General features: G+C 40.6%; 1 protein-coding gene across 1 annotated transcript in view; it reads right to left on the bottom strand.

Annotated features, from left to right (window-relative positions):
• The window catches only part of ENPP2 (ectonucleotide pyrophosphatase/phosphodiesterase 2), a 75,598-nt gene that overhangs the window by 14,414 nt on the left and 44,227 nt on the right, over positions 1 to 16,957 (bottom strand). The window contains exons 12-19 of the mRNA XM_066623123.1: positions 10,906 to 11,014; positions 9,164 to 9,289; positions 8,506 to 8,537; positions 4,411 to 4,538; positions 3,195 to 3,288; positions 1,531 to 1,618; positions 1,129 to 1,301; positions 79 to 127 (exon numbers count right to left, since the gene is read on the bottom strand). Of these exons, the coding sequence (XP_066479220.1) occupies positions 79 to 127; positions 1,129 to 1,301; positions 1,531 to 1,618; positions 3,195 to 3,288; positions 4,411 to 4,538; positions 8,506 to 8,537; positions 9,164 to 9,289; positions 10,906 to 11,014 (799 nt within the window). The remainder of the gene's footprint in view (positions 1 to 78; positions 128 to 1,128; positions 1,302 to 1,530; positions 1,619 to 3,194; positions 3,289 to 4,410; positions 4,539 to 8,505; positions 8,538 to 9,163; positions 9,290 to 10,905; positions 11,015 to 16,957) is intronic.

Here is a 16,957-nt window from a genome sequence, read left to right as displayed (position 1 = left end):
ACTTTAAAATTACAGTTTACAAATCTGAACACAAGAAAACAAGGACTTCTTTCACGGAGTTTGTCACTGTGTCCTTACCTTCTGTTCCTTTGACATGAAGACGTCTATTGAGTTCATCCAACCTATTCTATTAATAAAAAAAAGAAAAAGAAAAAAGGTCAGCAGCTGAACTAAAAAAAAATAATCTTGTATGTTCCATTTCCACTATTTTCTTAGCAAAGAAACACAAGCCCTGTGAAAACAGGCAGTGGTAAGGTTTCCTAATTTGTGAAAGCCACACTGTACTTGCCTTTGCAAAGGATACATAAGAGTTTTAGAAACAGGTTGGATCCAAAAGATTCTCTGTCCCATGGCTTCTCTTGCAGGGCAGGAAAACAATTCTCTCTATGGTGTACCATTCAGGTCAAGTCACACAACCCAACTGAACACATTGGTAGCATGATCTGAATGGATTCATGCAGGATTCAGCAGCAGTCAAGCGATGGCTCTACTCAGTACACAATTCAGTTTGCTTATACCAGGTAGAGATGTTGCACAAAGCCTTCTCGTTCGGTAAGTCTAAAGGCCCAATCCTAGCTGGGGCTGGCACACAGGATGCAGGTGCAAGTGTCCACTGTATCAAGTGTGACAACCATGGACCAGGCCGATCAGCAGAGGCAAGAAATGAAAAAAAACAAACTATACTTCCCTTCCCGGGTGCCACATGGTCCCCAATGGCACTCCTCAGATCTATGCCAGCTGTTTTGCTGGCACAGCTCTGAGCAGTCTGCCAGAGCTGGTTGAGATAGGGTTGAGATAGGGGTTTGAGATACAGCAGACACTGGTGCAATCATATTCCCTTCAGCTTTTGCTAAGCATGGAGATAACCTCTATTGAGACAAGCCTCATTCTACAGCTTGAGGCTATTTCAGCAAGACTCTCTTACATTGCAAAGTAAATGAGCACAGTGATGATGGGCAGATCCAGGTTACAGTACAGATCCAATGAAACAGAAGAGTTACTGATTTCCAGATGGCAACAACTCAAGAGTAAACATCTGCTACTGGGATGTACTTCACATTTCTGGCAGACGTTAAAAGGTAATTACCTCATGGACCTCCCAAATGCAAACAGTTACCATGAGCTCACCTTGTCATCACATGTGCAACCTAGATCATAGTCTGATGAAGGTGTTGTGGCTACAGGATACAGTGGTCTAGCCACTTCTTCAGGCATGGTTGGTTTATATGTACTGCTCCGCAGGAGGTGATTTAAACTTCCATGAGTGCCATTATTAGGAACAGGTTTTAATCCAAGCAGATCTGGCAAGAAATTATTTTTAACAAGAGAGGGGAAAAAAGTAGTAGATGAGATCTTTGATATCTACTTCAGTTGCCTCACTGATGCTGTGTTTTGCAGAATTGTCCATCATTTTGTAGGCCAAAGAGAGGTACATAAACCCACAGAACAAAGTGAGCTTTTTTTCCTTGCAAGCAGATATAGGTATGACCACCTACATTTTCACCCATTTTTAAAAGTAATGTTACTTACCACACATAACATTGTAAAGTTCAATATTTTCAAAAGGAGGTACTTTTGTCCTGTATTTAAATGAAGGGCCATAACCTATAAAGACAGTCTATGAAAGAAAGAGGGAAAGAAAAAACAGCAAGACAACCAGTTAGTGCTGAATAAGTTCTGAAATTCTGTACAAATACAGAAACAAAATAAGAGCATTTGGTATAGAATTTAGCATCCTAGAAGAATCAGAGCTCTTTTTAAGATTACAATTCTAGTCCTTACAGTGAAATAGCTTTGAAGCATACAGATAATATATAGTGAAATCTCTGAAACTTCTTGTCCTTTCGCTGACTAAAGAAGTTCCTATAAGCACACTTGTCTATTGCTGAGGTCTTACTCCAGGTATCCCTCTCTCTCTCTCTCTCAGAGGTCAGATGGGTAGCCACCAGAGGCTTTTCTGTGGTGGCATACCAAAAGTTACCTGCTTCTATCATAATATACCAAAAGTTACCCGATACCATAAGTTGTCTGCTCTGCTATCTTTTAGTCCCCTAACTGTCAGCCCAATCCTATCCACACTTTCCTGGGAGTAAGCCCCATTGACACTAATGGGACTTACTTCTGAGTAAACATGCATAGGACTGGGCTGTAAATCCAAATTTTCCAAACTTTTGCAAGGATATCAGACAGAATTGCTTTATTAAATTTCCAGCTATAGCCTAGCTTCCTGTTGGTTTATTTATTTATTTATTTAACGGATTTGTACCCTGCCTTTCCTCAAATGGCATTCAGGGAGGCTGATAATATTAAAAAATACAATAACTATAAATAGAAAAAATCAATAATAAAAAACTATAACAATAAAACTAACAAAAAGTAATATAGACAAACACATCAGCAGATAGCATAGACCAAACCATCCACAGCACATGGATTCATGGTTTCTTTTGATCTCAATCTGTTTTCTTTTGATTTTCTGTTTCTACTCTTAATTCTAGCACCGGCTGTACATAAGCCACCATTAACGTACAAAGCCCCTTGTATCCAGTTAGACTCTTAAGCCCCTCTTGCAGTTCAATAGGTAGGGTAAGGTTCAATAGGTAAGGCAGGGTAGAAATAGCAAGCAAGCCCAATTGTTAACTTGTCATCCAAGGGCCTTCTTTATGATCCTTCATCTCCTTGATTTAAGTGAAGTGTGACCAGATAAGGGGCCTTTTAAGTTGTGGTGCCCCTGCAAATGGAATGTCCTCTACAACCAGGATCTTCTGCCACCATATCTGATGTCTTTCTAAGACTAGGCCAAAACCTCCTTATTTCATCACTCCTTCTAGAGCATCATAAGATTTGGGAACATGGATTGTTTTCTGTGGGTTTTCATGTTTTCACTGCACCCCATGTTTCATTATAGAATTATTTGTATTTTTATTTCCTTTGATTTTGTTTTATGCTCCCTTGCTAGGTAAAGAGCAGCATCTATTAATCTATAATAAAACATATTTTTAGTCTTTGTCTTCTTTTCAGCTTTTGCAGGCAATTTAACACATTTGAGGAGCCACAGATAGAACGCTAGATCACTAGAAATACAATATTAAAACCTTATACTGTAGTTAAAAGTTATAAAAGTGCATTCACACCAACTATGCCCACCATAAATTCCTTTTCAGTACCTCTACCAAATATTCTGCTTCTCCTACCTGCATGCTATTAATCTTGTTGTCATATCCATGGTCTCCACTGAAGAAGCACTTTGTTGCGGCTGATGCTTTCTTAAAGACTTCCCCAGGCCTCCTAGATATTTAAGATGACTCACTTAAATGTTTTTTTAAAAACATATGTACCCTGTGGAGCTCAAATATAGCTTTATATTCTCCTCCAAATACAGTGGAAAAAGACAGCTGATCATAATCCTTTTGGACAGGAATGACCAAGTTCTACAGTCTTGGACCAATTTTCTTCTCGAGATACTGAGTGGTTCAGGAATGAGAAGTAGAGATTGCACTGCAACCTGACATGTGCATGTCTGGCTCCATAATGACATGGCTGGAGACATAATGACAAGGCCCAAATATAAAACCCAAAAGAGATATGCAGTGTTAAAACCCTCTCAGATGAACTTTGTACACAATTTTTAAAAAGTTTTCCTAACAAGAAATTGTAGGCAATTTTTAGTACACATTATCAATAGGGTCACTGGGGGGGGGGGCAGATATAAGGGTTTGCAAGCAAAATTTGGCTCCTAGGATGACAGTTGGTCAAACTTTGTTAAGAACAAGAAATCAAATGTTTCAGCAAAATTAAGACTGTATGAAAAAAACAAAAAGAGAAGCCTTGCTAAATCCTTGTGGTAGGAATTAAGCATATTTTACAATGCTGATAGCTAGAACAAGAATGATAAACTATGATATTTAGGAAACCAAGGTCACTGTTGTGAATGGAAATCATGAGGTCTCCAAATATTCCTGACCTGTGCTTGGGTTGCTGTTAGGGGTTGGCCAGGTGGTGCAATCACTATGCTCACACCCATCAGAGGGCCCATCTTGCTGGGCTGACCTTTACAACCTTAAAGTTGGCAGCAGTAACACCCAACACGCTGTCAGGAACAACTGGAGATACCATGGGGGCCTTGTGCAGGTCTTTTCACCCACAGTCCCCCAGTAATCTGGTGACAGAATCATTCAACCACAAATTCTAAAATGTACACTTTATCATCATCTACATATATTTTGAAGCTGAACAACCACCATGCAGAAATTCTTTGTCTCAATAGCCAAGATGCACACATGACACAACTGACCTCTAAGGCACTGATAGGAATCTAAGAATATTCAGTGTTTTCTCAACCTCATAAATGGATATCAGGACATAACTAAACGTAAGGGGGGGGGGAAAGAAAGGATAACAACTTCTTACTTGGCAATGTGCCACCTTCTTTCCACCAGCAGATGAACATCCTCAATCCTTCTGTTATTTGCATAATGCAAGCGCTTTGGAAGGTGCTGCTTCATATAGGGCTTAAAGTGCTGATCTGGCTTTCTGCACTGAAAAAAACAAGATAGAAGTTTTAGAAGGAACCTCGCAAGACATCCTAACCACCTGCTGCAAGAACTGCCTTGAGAATTTGGCTGCAAGGTACATGAAGATGTCCTTCTAGCATTCCTTCTGTGCTAGGGATTGGATCAACTAAAATACTTCTGGGCAGATCTTTCTCTAACTTCTCTTTTTTAGTTATTTATATCACATTCTATCCCATGAGCTCAGAGAGGTTAAAGCATTTTTTCCTCTAAATATTAATAGTCCTGCACCCACAGAGTTTGCAATACAGGTTGAGCATCCCTGATCTGAAATTCCAAAATGATCCAAAATTCAAACTTCTTGAGTACCAACATGATACCACAAGTGCAAATTTCCACTCCTGACTTCATGGTTGCAGTCAAAATGCAGGCATACAACAGACAGTTTATTCAGCATTCCCAAGGAAAAAAAGACCCTCCCAACCCCCTTCAGTGACAATATATCTTTCCCATCCCCAAGAAAGCTCATTGTGTATATGCAAGTATTCCAAAATAAAAAATAAAATAAATCCAAAATCCAAAACACTTCTGGTCTCAAGATAGGTAGATGTTGACGTAACAGGTCCAGGAATGCCTCTCCTCTCCAGAAGCAGCACCAATTGTCAACTGATGACTGTGGAAAAGGCACTACAAAGTGAACTGGGGCCTCCTACACACATGCGCACACACACAGTGAGTTGTCCCCCTCTCACATGCTTAAAAACCATAGATCATCCTGATAACATGATGTTATAGTTAAACCTTTAGATCCTGTTCCCAGCACTACTGGGAAGAGGGCTAAGCTAGAAACTTCTGCCCAATGTTCTCATTTTGTATGTTCCATCTTAGTTGTGGGTTTTAAGAAGTTGCTTTGAATAACATTATTATGCATTAATCTGTGCATTCATTATGCATTCATCTGCATTCATTTAAAAAGTGCAGACACAAGCAGGGAATTTCTTTTTAAACATGAGAGAAGATTCAAACATTTTACCCTTTACCCGTAATCAAAAGTGGTACATTAGTCTTGCAGGATAAAGCCAAAGGATCACCTAGTCCTGCACTGTATTTTCTGCTGAGAATGCACAAGGGGGGTATGACTATAGCAGCCTTTCACCATTGCCTCCCCTCCCCAACAACTCAGGTTCATTGGTACAGGCTGTTCCCCTATGCACAAGGACCTGGGAGTAAATCCCTTGAACTCAATGTTCCATCTAGTCATCATGGTTAATATTTGTGGCTTGACGTCTTCCCCATGACTTTCTCTTATCTCCACAACTAACCCACATCTAAGCTGGGGGTGACCACATCTTGTGGCAATAAATTCTATAAATGAATTGTCAGTGGTGCAAAGAACTTTTTTCATCCATCCTTAACTTCCAGTTTTCTTGATTCAGAGCTCTCGTATTACATGACAGACAAAGAAAAAACTTCCTCTGTCCACTTTCTCCATGTCATGTACAATCTCAGGATTATGTCACTTTTTCTAAATTAAAATGCCCCAAATGCATTAGCCTTTCTTTGGAGGGAAGATGCTGCAGTTCCCTGATTATTTTGTTTTCCCTTTTCTACACATAAGAAGAGACCCACTGGATCAGGTCAAAGGCCCATCTAGTTATGAACATAAGAACAGCCCCACTGGATCAGGCCATAGGCCCATCTAGTCCAGTTTCCTGTATCTCACAGCGGCCCACCAAATGCTCCAGGAAGCACACCAGATAACAAGAGACCTGCATCCTGGTGCCCTCCCTTGCATCTGGCATTCTGACATAGCCCGTTTCTAAAATCAGGAGGTTGCACATAAGCATCATGGCTTGTAACCCGTAATAGATTTTTCCTCCAGAAACTTGCCCAATCCCCTTTTAAAGGCATCCAGGCCAGATGCCGTCACCACATCCTGTGGCAAGGAGTTCCAAAGACCAACCACACACTGGGTAAAGAAATATTTTCTTTTGTCTATCCTAACTCTCCCAACACTCAATTTTACTGGATGTCCCCTGGTTCTGGTGTTATGTGAGAGTGCAAAGAGCTTCTCTCTATCCACTTTATCTTTCCCATGCATAATTTTGTATGTCTCAATCATGTCCCCCTCAAGTGCCTCTTTTCTAGGCTGAAGAGGCCCAAATGCCGTAGCCTTTCCTCATAAGGAAGGTGCCCAAGCCCAGTAATCATCCTATTCGCTCTCTTTTGCACCTTTTCCATTTCCACTATGTCTTTTTTGAGATGTGGCGACCAGAACTGGACGCAATACTTCAGGTGTGGCCTTACCATCGATTTGTACAATGGCATTATAATATTAGACGTTTTGTTCTCAATACCTTTCCTAATGATCCCAAGCATAGAATTGGCCTTCTTCACTGCCGCCGCACATTGGGTCGACACTTTCATCGACCTGTCCACCACCACCCCAAGATCTCTCTCCTGATCTGTCACAGACAGCTCAGAACCCATCAGCCTATATCTAAAGTTTTGATTTTTTGCCCCAATGTACATGACTTTACACTTACTTACATTGAAACGCATCTGCCATTTTGCTGCCCATTCTGCCAGTTTGGAGAGATCCTTCAGGAGCTCCTCACAATCACTTCTGGTCTTCACCACTCAGACAAGTTTGGTTTCTTTGAGGTGGCTGCAAACTTTGCCACCTCACTGCTCACCCCTGTCTCCAGGTCATTTATGGTTGAAAAGCACCAGTCCCAGGACAGATCCTTGGGGCACACCGCTTTTCACCTCTCTCCATTGTGAAAATTGCCCATTGACACAGGAAGTTCAGCTTCCTGTATCTCACAGTGGCCCACCAAATGCTTCAGGGAACACACAGGAGAACAAGACATCACCTGACTCCTGGTGCCCTCTCCTGCATCTGGCAATCTGAGGTAGCCTACCACTAAAACCAGGAGCTTGTACATACCTACCATGACATAACCTGTGATGGACGTTTCCTCCAGAAATTTGTCCAATCCATTTTAAAAGCACCTAAGCAAGATGCCATCACCACTTCCTGTGGCAAGGAGTTTCACAGACTAATTACACGCTGGGTAAATAAATATTTTCTTTTGTCTGTCCTAACTCTCCCAACACTGAATTTTAGTGGATGTCCTCTGGTTCTGGTATTATGCGAGAGGGAAAAGAACATCACTCCATCCACTCTATCCATCCCCTGCCTAATTTTGTATGTCTCAATCATGTTCCCCCTCAGGTGCCTCTTTTCTAGACTGAAGAGCCCCAAACACCATAGCCTTTTCTTGTAAGGGAGGTGCCCCAGCCCAGTAATCATTTTGGTTGCTCTCTTCTGCACCTTTTGCATTTCCACTATATACACCTTTTCCAGGTATAGCACATGGTGTCCCTCATTATGTAGCCTGCTTCACAAGCATGTCCAAGGCTTGGTTTTTGCAGTACTATTAACAGTTCAGTAGATTATTTGACAACAGTCTTTTACAAGTGACTGCAATGAATTACTATACTTTTGCTTGCTCAGTATCTTCTCTTTCATCATATATTATTTTTAAAGTAGCTGGGAGAACAACTGAATACAATTTTATGAGAAACTGATTTGTCTTCTGGTTTCTGAAGAACCAAATTTCAATTTCAAGTTCATTTTTTCCCCCAAAAGCAAATTGAAGGGATAGCAATCAAATTTTGCAACAGCATACTGACTAAATATTTACTCATTAAAGAGTATTTCAATTTCCAAAAGAAGGAATAAATAAACTCAGTTCAGCAAGTCAAAGCACCCAGGCACATGCTTTCCAAAAAAGTTATAAAATCTACTGCCAGCAACAAGCTCTGGAAATCATTATAAGTATTCTTCCAGTATGCAGTCATGAAGGTCCCTATTTATCTAATAAACATCCTAAGCCCTGAGCTAGCAGAAGCAACCAGAAGGCCCACAATTAGCAGCTATAAACAAAATGTGTATACTAGACAGAGAGGATGATAATTAAATACTTACAGTGAGATTGGCAACAATGACTTTTGGATCATCTGTTATATATGGGGAAAGAAAAGAAAAAGAAATGTCAACTGAGCTATCACAGCTGAAGAAGTTTCCAAACTAGAATTAGCGTTCCTACAAATTGCTTCTATTTTAGATGTTGCATTGGATGCACAGGTACATTTCTCCGTAAGGACAGATGCCCTCCTGAATGAACTGTTGTTCAAGGATAACACAAGTACAATGAAATGGAACGCAAGGATGTTCTTTCAGAACCTCTTGCACATGTCATAGCACAAAGACTATGTCAGAGCTTGTTAGAGCACTAACTTGTTAGAGCACTGTAAACTCTTGCACAAACTCTTCTGCAAGCTTTTGTAGAACAGCACTAGTGACTATTTTCTATCCACTCAGGGTCCCTTGGATTTAAACCATTGTGGACTGAAATTTTTTTTTAACCTTTGTAAAAATGACATGCATTTGGATTTCTACCTATCCACCAATGCAGGAACGATAAGTCCTGAATAACAATAGAAGCTCAAGGTCCCAGCATCATGAAGTATATCTTTAAAATGTGGTACTCTCTTTCGCTTGGGACCTGTCCTCCTTCTGTCATTGCTCTTGGAAGTGACAAGGTACAGGAAATGACAAGGCAAGTGCTGTGAAGTCAACTTACATTGGACATTACTGTTAGCTTTGGGACGAATGCGCCCCAAAGTTCCAGGTATCAGAAGAATGTCATCCACATTAGGAAGATAGGAGTTCAGATATTCAGTTCTTTCACATGTGGCCTCTTCCATCCCTATGGAATGACAATAAGTCATTTGAAAAATGTATTCTTTTGTTATTTAAAAAGTATAGACATGTCTGTTATTTGAAAACAAATTAATAGGAGGCAGTTCTGTGAGTTCATCATTGTTTTTCTTTAGCTTCTCTGTGTGAATCCACCCTCCAGGAAGTCAGCTTACTCTAACACTTCCAGCCATAAATCAGAATGCTCAAATCATTAATGTTTTTAAAGATGGCAATTACTAAAAAGAGATTTTTTTTCTTATACTTAAAACTACACATTTCAAAGAGTTATAGCAAACAATGTAATTTAATATTAAAAAACCTCTGTTCAAATCAAGAAGAAACAGAAAGAGACAATGACTTAACTGTTATTAAGTACTTGGGTGTTTGTTTTGTTTTGTTTGTTTTAAATGTTGCTACACAAAACTATTATTAACTTACAATAAAAGAAAGGTTACAAACTCAAATAATAATGGCCAAAGATTAACTAATATAAAGGCAACTACAGTTGTTTGTAGTTACCAGAGAGTTCTTACTACTTTGTGTTGCCTGATGGTCATTTTTTATTAAAAAAAAAAGTAGGGCTCTCTTTAATAAAAATATAGTTAAAAAAACACACACAAATTATGGATTCCAATTTCTGTGTATCTGCCTGAAATAAGCTAAAACTGATTTCGATTTTCAAAGCCGGCTGCACACCAATACCATGAACAGATAAAGAACTAAGGGCCAAACTACATGTTATAGCAAAATGAACCTTAATTTTTTTTTTAACATAACATGCTGCAGATGCTTGATGTGGGAAAAACCACAACAAGGGTTAAGGTGGCTTATGGCCTTAGTCCCTATCATGGTCCCCACCCCAATAATGGCCCTCCTGGAGGCAGTCTTTATTGGGAAAAAGCCCTTCCACTGAATACCTATGGTATACCTATGGTATACTAACTATGTTTAGTCTTGCCCAGCTCTAGCTCTAAGTCTCTAGCTCAGTGAGATTCAGGGCCCAATCCTATCATAGGTCAGCGCTGGCCCTGAGCTCCAGCACCAGTGCTGGGCGTTGTAAACATGCTGTAAAGCACGTTTACGGCATCCTCTGTATAAGGATGGCCCATCGCCAGACTGATGCCGCAAAATAGCCAGCGCAGACTTGAAAAGCCCCATTGCAGGGCTAGGGGCCTCCCCTGGGACAAAGGGACAAAAGCTCTTTTCCCCCCAAGGAAACCTCAAACAGTGCTGCTGGATGCAGTGGTAGCCATTTTGGTGCTGCTGCACCCACACTTTAAAAACCTCAAAGGGTTCAAATGCCTCCCAGAAAATATGTTGCGAACATACCCACACACACCAAGTAATTGCCTCATCCTTCCTTTAAGTCTCTGCTTTTAGGAGCATTTCAAACTTCTGCCTTTAACCTAGGGGTGCCCAAACCCCAGCCCTGGGGCCACTTGTGGCCCTCGAGGACTCCCAATCTGGCCCTCAGGGAGTCCCCAGTCTCACTGAACATCTTTAGGAATCCTGCAATTTGTTACTTTCTTAGTCTTTTGAAATCTTTTTCCAAGTCAAAACACTGAAAGATCAAAAATTAAGACTTTAAGCTTCTGATATAAAATGTGGTCTTTTTTAAATTACCATGATCACCAACAAAGATAATGTTGACACATCTGTGTAGGTTCAGCTGCTTCAATCCATCCATTAGTTGTCCCAGTATCTTGTCAATTTCTCTTAGCTGATAGGACATCTATATGTATACATATATTTGCACAAAGAGTAAAGTTAGTCATTCTTGCAATTTCACTTCTTAGCTCTATCTTTTCTGGCTATCTTTCATCTGTCTATATATTCTTATATGTTTACACAGTCGAACACAAAGTACCTTTTGGACTTATGATGTTCTCACCGTGCTAGGATTACAACAACAACCTTTCATTTCAGCCAGGGAAACATCTGCATGGGTCCTTTTCCCACACATGTTGAGTGTACACAGACACCACTCATGGTGGGGTACAGAAGAGTGGCACCCACACCTCCCTGGGTTGCTTCCAGACACTCCTGCCCTGGCACAGCTCACTTATTCACAGTGTGTAAAGTTTCTATCATGTCTTCATTCCACCACACCTGACTTGGGCCCAGTAATGCATTACCTTTGTCCAGAAGGTCTTTACCATGCATGAAATTATGCATAGTCAAAGTATGTAGGAGTATAGGTACGTGTGTCTCAGTTAAACCTAACCTAGCTCTTCCATCCTTTACACAGAAACACAGCCAAACATCTCTGAAATATGAAATTATTAAAGACTCACAACATAGTGGTAAACTCTGACCCTAAAGGGGAACACAGGAAACCTACCAGGATGCTCAGAAGAACACACATATGGTTTTTAGAGAACAGAATTAAACAGAAGACACCTGTACTGTATTAAACAAGCCTTTTGAAGTTTAAATAAGGTTGTGGTAAGTCAGAACCTAGCCTATTTTCTCATAATTTATTTGATTCTTCAAACTGACAAAAGATTCCTGCAAACAGAGGTGAAAGAGGGCAGAACTAGGCGGTGATAGGGCTGGCGAAACAGGGTGGTGACAGGGATGGAGGAGGGAGGAACAGGTCTGGGAAGGAGGTGCCAAATCCCAGTCCCCTTTCCAGATCTGATCCCGCTGCACGAGTCCACGTGGCTCTATGTCAACGAGTTCTCTAACGCAGGTCCAAGTAGACCCCTCTGCATTGCAGAGGCTTACCGTGAGTAAGGGAATGAATGCTCCTTTACCAAGAGGAAATCTCCACAACTGCACCCCACACACCCACAGGATGCAGCAGTAGTCATTTTGGTGTTACTGCATTGGGAGGGGAGGCGGGGGGGGGGAGAAAAGGATTGTGTGTCTTCATTCCTAGACGGCCCTTATGAGGAAGGAAGAAGGGTAGAACAGCACCTCAGATGGAGCTCTGCCCAATAAGTGAAGGTGGAGGTGGGGGCCTTTGTTAAGTACGGTGAAGCTTTGTTAACTGGCTATTTTGGTTAAGAAGAAATGCACATGCTCCAAGGATGCTGGTTAACAAAGTTTTTACTGTACTTAGTTACCTAATAACATTTTGTAAGAACAATAAGAAAATGTATATGAAATACTTTGCAGACTCAAAATCACTATATTTCAAAATAAGATTTTGTTATCTTGGTTTCCTGACAAAAGGCTAAACGAGCGTACAAAGGGAAGACTATGCAGCCTACAGCTATTTACTCCTTATCTAACAAACAAGCTTTACCGAAAACACGAGAAGCCAATTGTTAAAGAATGAAATATTTTGCTGATATAGTATTGTATTCTATGGTATTTTCTTACCTACTACTTTCTATGACATGGAAAAGATTTCTCTCTCCTACTTCCCTTTCAGTATACAAGCCCTAAACTTGAAGCCCAAATGGAAAGTGCTCTTGTACTCCAAATGAGTGGTTTAGGAACAAGGTTTTGTTTGTTTGTTTGTGAAAACAGTGACATCTGAAGAAGATTACAATAGTACTACGTAGGTGAAGAGAACAACCAGTCACTTTTATCTATACCCTATGATCAAAATCATCAGTACAATTTGAACCAACATTTCAGATTCTGTGAGATCACACAGAGAGAGAGAGAGACACTCACAAATGTATGTATATGTACACACTCCACAATGCTCTATTTCTACCCATCCACAGCTGGAGAACTGTGACCATTCTTTTACATCCTCATCAAAATACCTGTTTACCATTTACATCACTTCCATAGCCTATACTAAGCCAAAAGCTTGAGTGAAGGCACTCTATAAAGACGTATCACTTCACTGCTACATTTTGTTCTTGTTCAACAGCAAATTGCAAATCCTGGGATGAGACAGCTTGAACAGATAGATGCTTGGCAAAAGCCTCTCTTGATATCACTTGCAGATTTTCACCACCTTAAAACATTCATAAAAGCTCCAAAGAAGCCTTTAGTCTTCCAGAACAGCTGCCATTATTATCATCAAGTTGTTGGCCATGAAATCAGAGCCTTGCAGACCTATTGTGAAAATAGCTTTCAGCTGGATACTCCAGTATAAGGAGATACTCATAATGGTCTCATGATGTGTCATGAAAGGAAGTGACTTTGTAACTTTTGCAATAATTTCTAGATAATACTAGTAGTATATTCCATAAAGGCAAACACCTGGCTTATTTAAGTCAAAAAGGGCTTCGTGAAAAGTGATAAGCTTAAGATTCTGAAGGCTGGTTTTGAATTTTCTACCTGTGAATGAAGAACTTTGAATGAACTTTTGCAATAGCATTTATTTCTAGTGGCCCTTTTGCAACAGTTTCTCTCCTATGTGGCTAAGAAGATGGATTTTGCAGAATGGTCTAATAAACGGAGAGTACAACTCAGGAAAAAGGGAGGAAAAATCAGACTACCCTCGGCGCTTAAACAGTAGCAGGCTGTTGACATCTTTTCAAGATGGCTGTGTTGGAATTTCAAATGTGAAGAGAATTCCAAAAGTTAAGCAGCACAAGGGCTTAAAATTGGATATTTGTCAGGTTTGGAAACTTACTTTGTTCCGACGGGATTCCGCAGAGTATTGTTGAGCTCTAGGTACTTTTCTTCTTTTCTTTGAAGAATCAACTCTTCTTTTCTGTCTCCTCTTAGGAGTGATCTTTCTCTTAGGTCTTTTAGATGGAGTAAGAGGTGGGCCAAAACTACTCTCCTGTACTGGCGGAGAGAGATGCCTGGACTCAGAAAAAGCTCGTCTCAGCCAGCATCAGATAGTTAAACTATCTGTGTTGGCTCATGCAGGAACCTGTACATCAAGTCTTGGTTAAAGCCAACAGTGGTGGTTCAAATGATAAATTTAGGGTGAAGATCGAAAGAAAGGAGTTAGTTATTGGTAAGAAGAGCACTAGAGCACATAAGAGAAATAATCTGAAGGTGATGAGATCTGTTTTCAAGAAAAAGAGTCCCAGTTTCATGCTTGCTTTTTTTGTTTTAAAGAGGCATATCCGCTGAACATATTTATGCCTTCAAAAGGGCTAATAAATCGATGGCTCACAATTCAGGGGTTATTACAAATAATGAACTAATGCCACGCAGCTGTTAGAATTTCATTTCCACATAGCTGGTCTGCCAGTCAGTATCAGTTCCATGCAGCAAGAAGCATGCTTGAGTCAAAATGCTTGGAAACGACATAGTATTTTATTTGCCCAAATTGCCAGATGTTAAAATTGACTTCATTCTCATATTGATCTTTAAAAGAAAAGACACATGTCCAAAGAAGAAGAAAATAATTCCCATTGCTGCTATCTGCAAACTGTCATTTTGCACATGAAAGTCTTCCACCTCCATAGCTATTGAATCAGTAGCTTTTATGATGATCCTACTTTTATTGTACAATGTCACTGTGGCAGCTGAGTGGGGGGGAGGAGAAGAAAGAGATCCCAAGAAAAATGTTGGAGAAGTGATTTGTTCATTGTACTAAGAGGAGGTAACACAATTTTTCCAAAAAAGAGCCAAGCAGGGCAGTTGTTGAATACAATTTTAGTAAGTTGCTCTTAAAAGAAGCCACATTTCATGCAACTCCGATTGACTATTCCAATGAGAGTTCCTGGCATCTTTTAGGATTAGATTCTCAGAAGAGTGCAAGATGACACATACAGGAAGATAGTGCAGCTAATTCAAAAAATGGAGAAGAAAGAAAGCACAGCAAAGGGGGTTGAGACTCAGCAGTGATTTACAACGCCGTTTGTTCCTATCTGCTTAACCATTCTCTGTCTTTGTTGTTCAATCGCAGAGCCGCTTTCTTGGAAAGAAAAATAGTGTTACCATCTGCCATGCTGTTTCATTGCTTCCTAGGCAAGCAGCTGGAAGGGAGATGCTAATCCAATTCCATTTGTCTCTCTCCAGAAAGCAGCTTCAGAGTTGTCTTTTTTATATATACCAGAAAAAAAAGAGTTCAAGCTTCGTGCAGTCTTGATGAGAGGAGCAGCAGGAAGAGGGAAAGGAAGGATTCTCACAGTTTACTCACTCTTTCCAAAATAAGCGCAGCCAGAGTTTTAACTGTGCCACTAAGTGGTTCTAAAAATCAGAATTGCCATCCCAAGGCAGAATGTTAGAGGAGCAGCAGGAACAGTCCTTAAGCACATGAACATGTTGTCCAATTCATAGCTTGCACAGTAGACTGTGCAGTTGTACATACATTCACAAAGTTATAGCTTCTCTTTCAAAAAGAAGTTAGAGCTAGGAAAAAAGCCAAGTCTTTTATTAACCAGCCAAATCTTAGCTTCACTTCAAAAAAGCAAAAGTAGGTATCAGCACAAAGGAAAAGGAAGCGCACATAAGACCTCTGACTCTGTCTAAGTCACACAGTAACCTACCATCAACAGTATGGAACACTTTGTGATGAAAAAGGCTATTTGTTGCCAACAGCTGATGACTTCTCAAGTGGCTAGGACTAGGGCAAAACCAATGAGATGCAGGATAACCAGGGTCACATGGCTCAACCTTGTCTCACCACTCAATTTGCTGGGGCCTCCCATTTTAATTGGAGACATGGTGCCAGGAGCAGTGGGAGTTCTCTTCCTCCAATCTGAATCATGCACCCCCAAAGTTGATATTAGTTCCATGGAGGGTAGATAAATGAGGACAACAGGCATGATATATGTACTATACCAGCCTTTTTTTCCCCCTCAGTGGAACTAACAGCAGTAAGAGGCGGCAATTTTTGTTGGGACAATGGTGCAGGGAAGCATTAAGATAGTTAAAACACTCTCTTCCCAAGCACTGCTGCTCTAGGAAACATTGTAGCCACCTCCTATCCCAAGGGTATTGCAAAAATAAAAAATTCCTGCAACACAACATCCATTTCAGCCCTCTGATTTCCAATTAATTGATGACTCCTGTAAGTCATGAGATGGTTGTGTCATTCCCCATACTGGTAGCTACTAGCCCACATAGCAGATACGGGAATATCAGAAACAGTATTGATGGACCACCAGAAACTTGTACTATCCAATACCTTTTCCTTGCATCAACAACCTTTAACCAAAACTTTCAGGTTGGCACTATAATGGGAGATATTAATGTCTGGACACACTCATTCATGACACTAGTAATTCTAGCACAGGGCTATCAAACACATTTCATACAGTGGCAGAATAGTATTCATGATGCCTGCTGAGGGCCGGAAGTGATGTCATTAAGCTGGTCATGACCATACACAATTTTTCTCAATTAAGGAGTCATTAGCTGCAAATGACTGAAGAGAAAATACTCAAATCTGTACAATATTTTCAAGATAAAGGAGAGTTCAATTCTCATGCGGCTGCCCTTTCAACAGAGACACCTCAGCACAGCTCAGCAGCTGATAGATAGTAACTGGTGGTAGTACTGGGAGGGCTGGATAAAGAGCTTCCGTGTGCTGCATGTGGCCCATGGGCCATATGTTTGACACACCATTCCAGAGAAATGCTTTTTCTTTATATCCAATATAGTAGACCAGTGATTCCCAAACTGGTGGCAAACTACCAGCCAGGGAATCACTTGTCTCTGCCCCTTTCAGGGGTGGGGAAGGGGGAAGGCAGCAACGCAATCCCCCAGATCACAATGCTGCTGGGGATGGGAGTGTTTCTTTAATTATCTGCAGACAGTGCTGAAGTCCTAGAGGTTCGAGGGGTCCAGGGAGCCTTCTACA

The sequence above is a fragment of the Tiliqua scincoides genome, chromosome 4 (genome assembly GCF_035046505.1).
Source record: "Tiliqua scincoides isolate rTilSci1 chromosome 4, rTilSci1.hap2, whole genome shotgun sequence".
NCBI classification, from domain to species: Eukaryota; Metazoa; Chordata; class Lepidosauria; order Squamata; family Scincidae; genus Tiliqua; species Tiliqua scincoides.
This window is presented reverse-complemented; position numbering and strand designations above follow the sequence as displayed.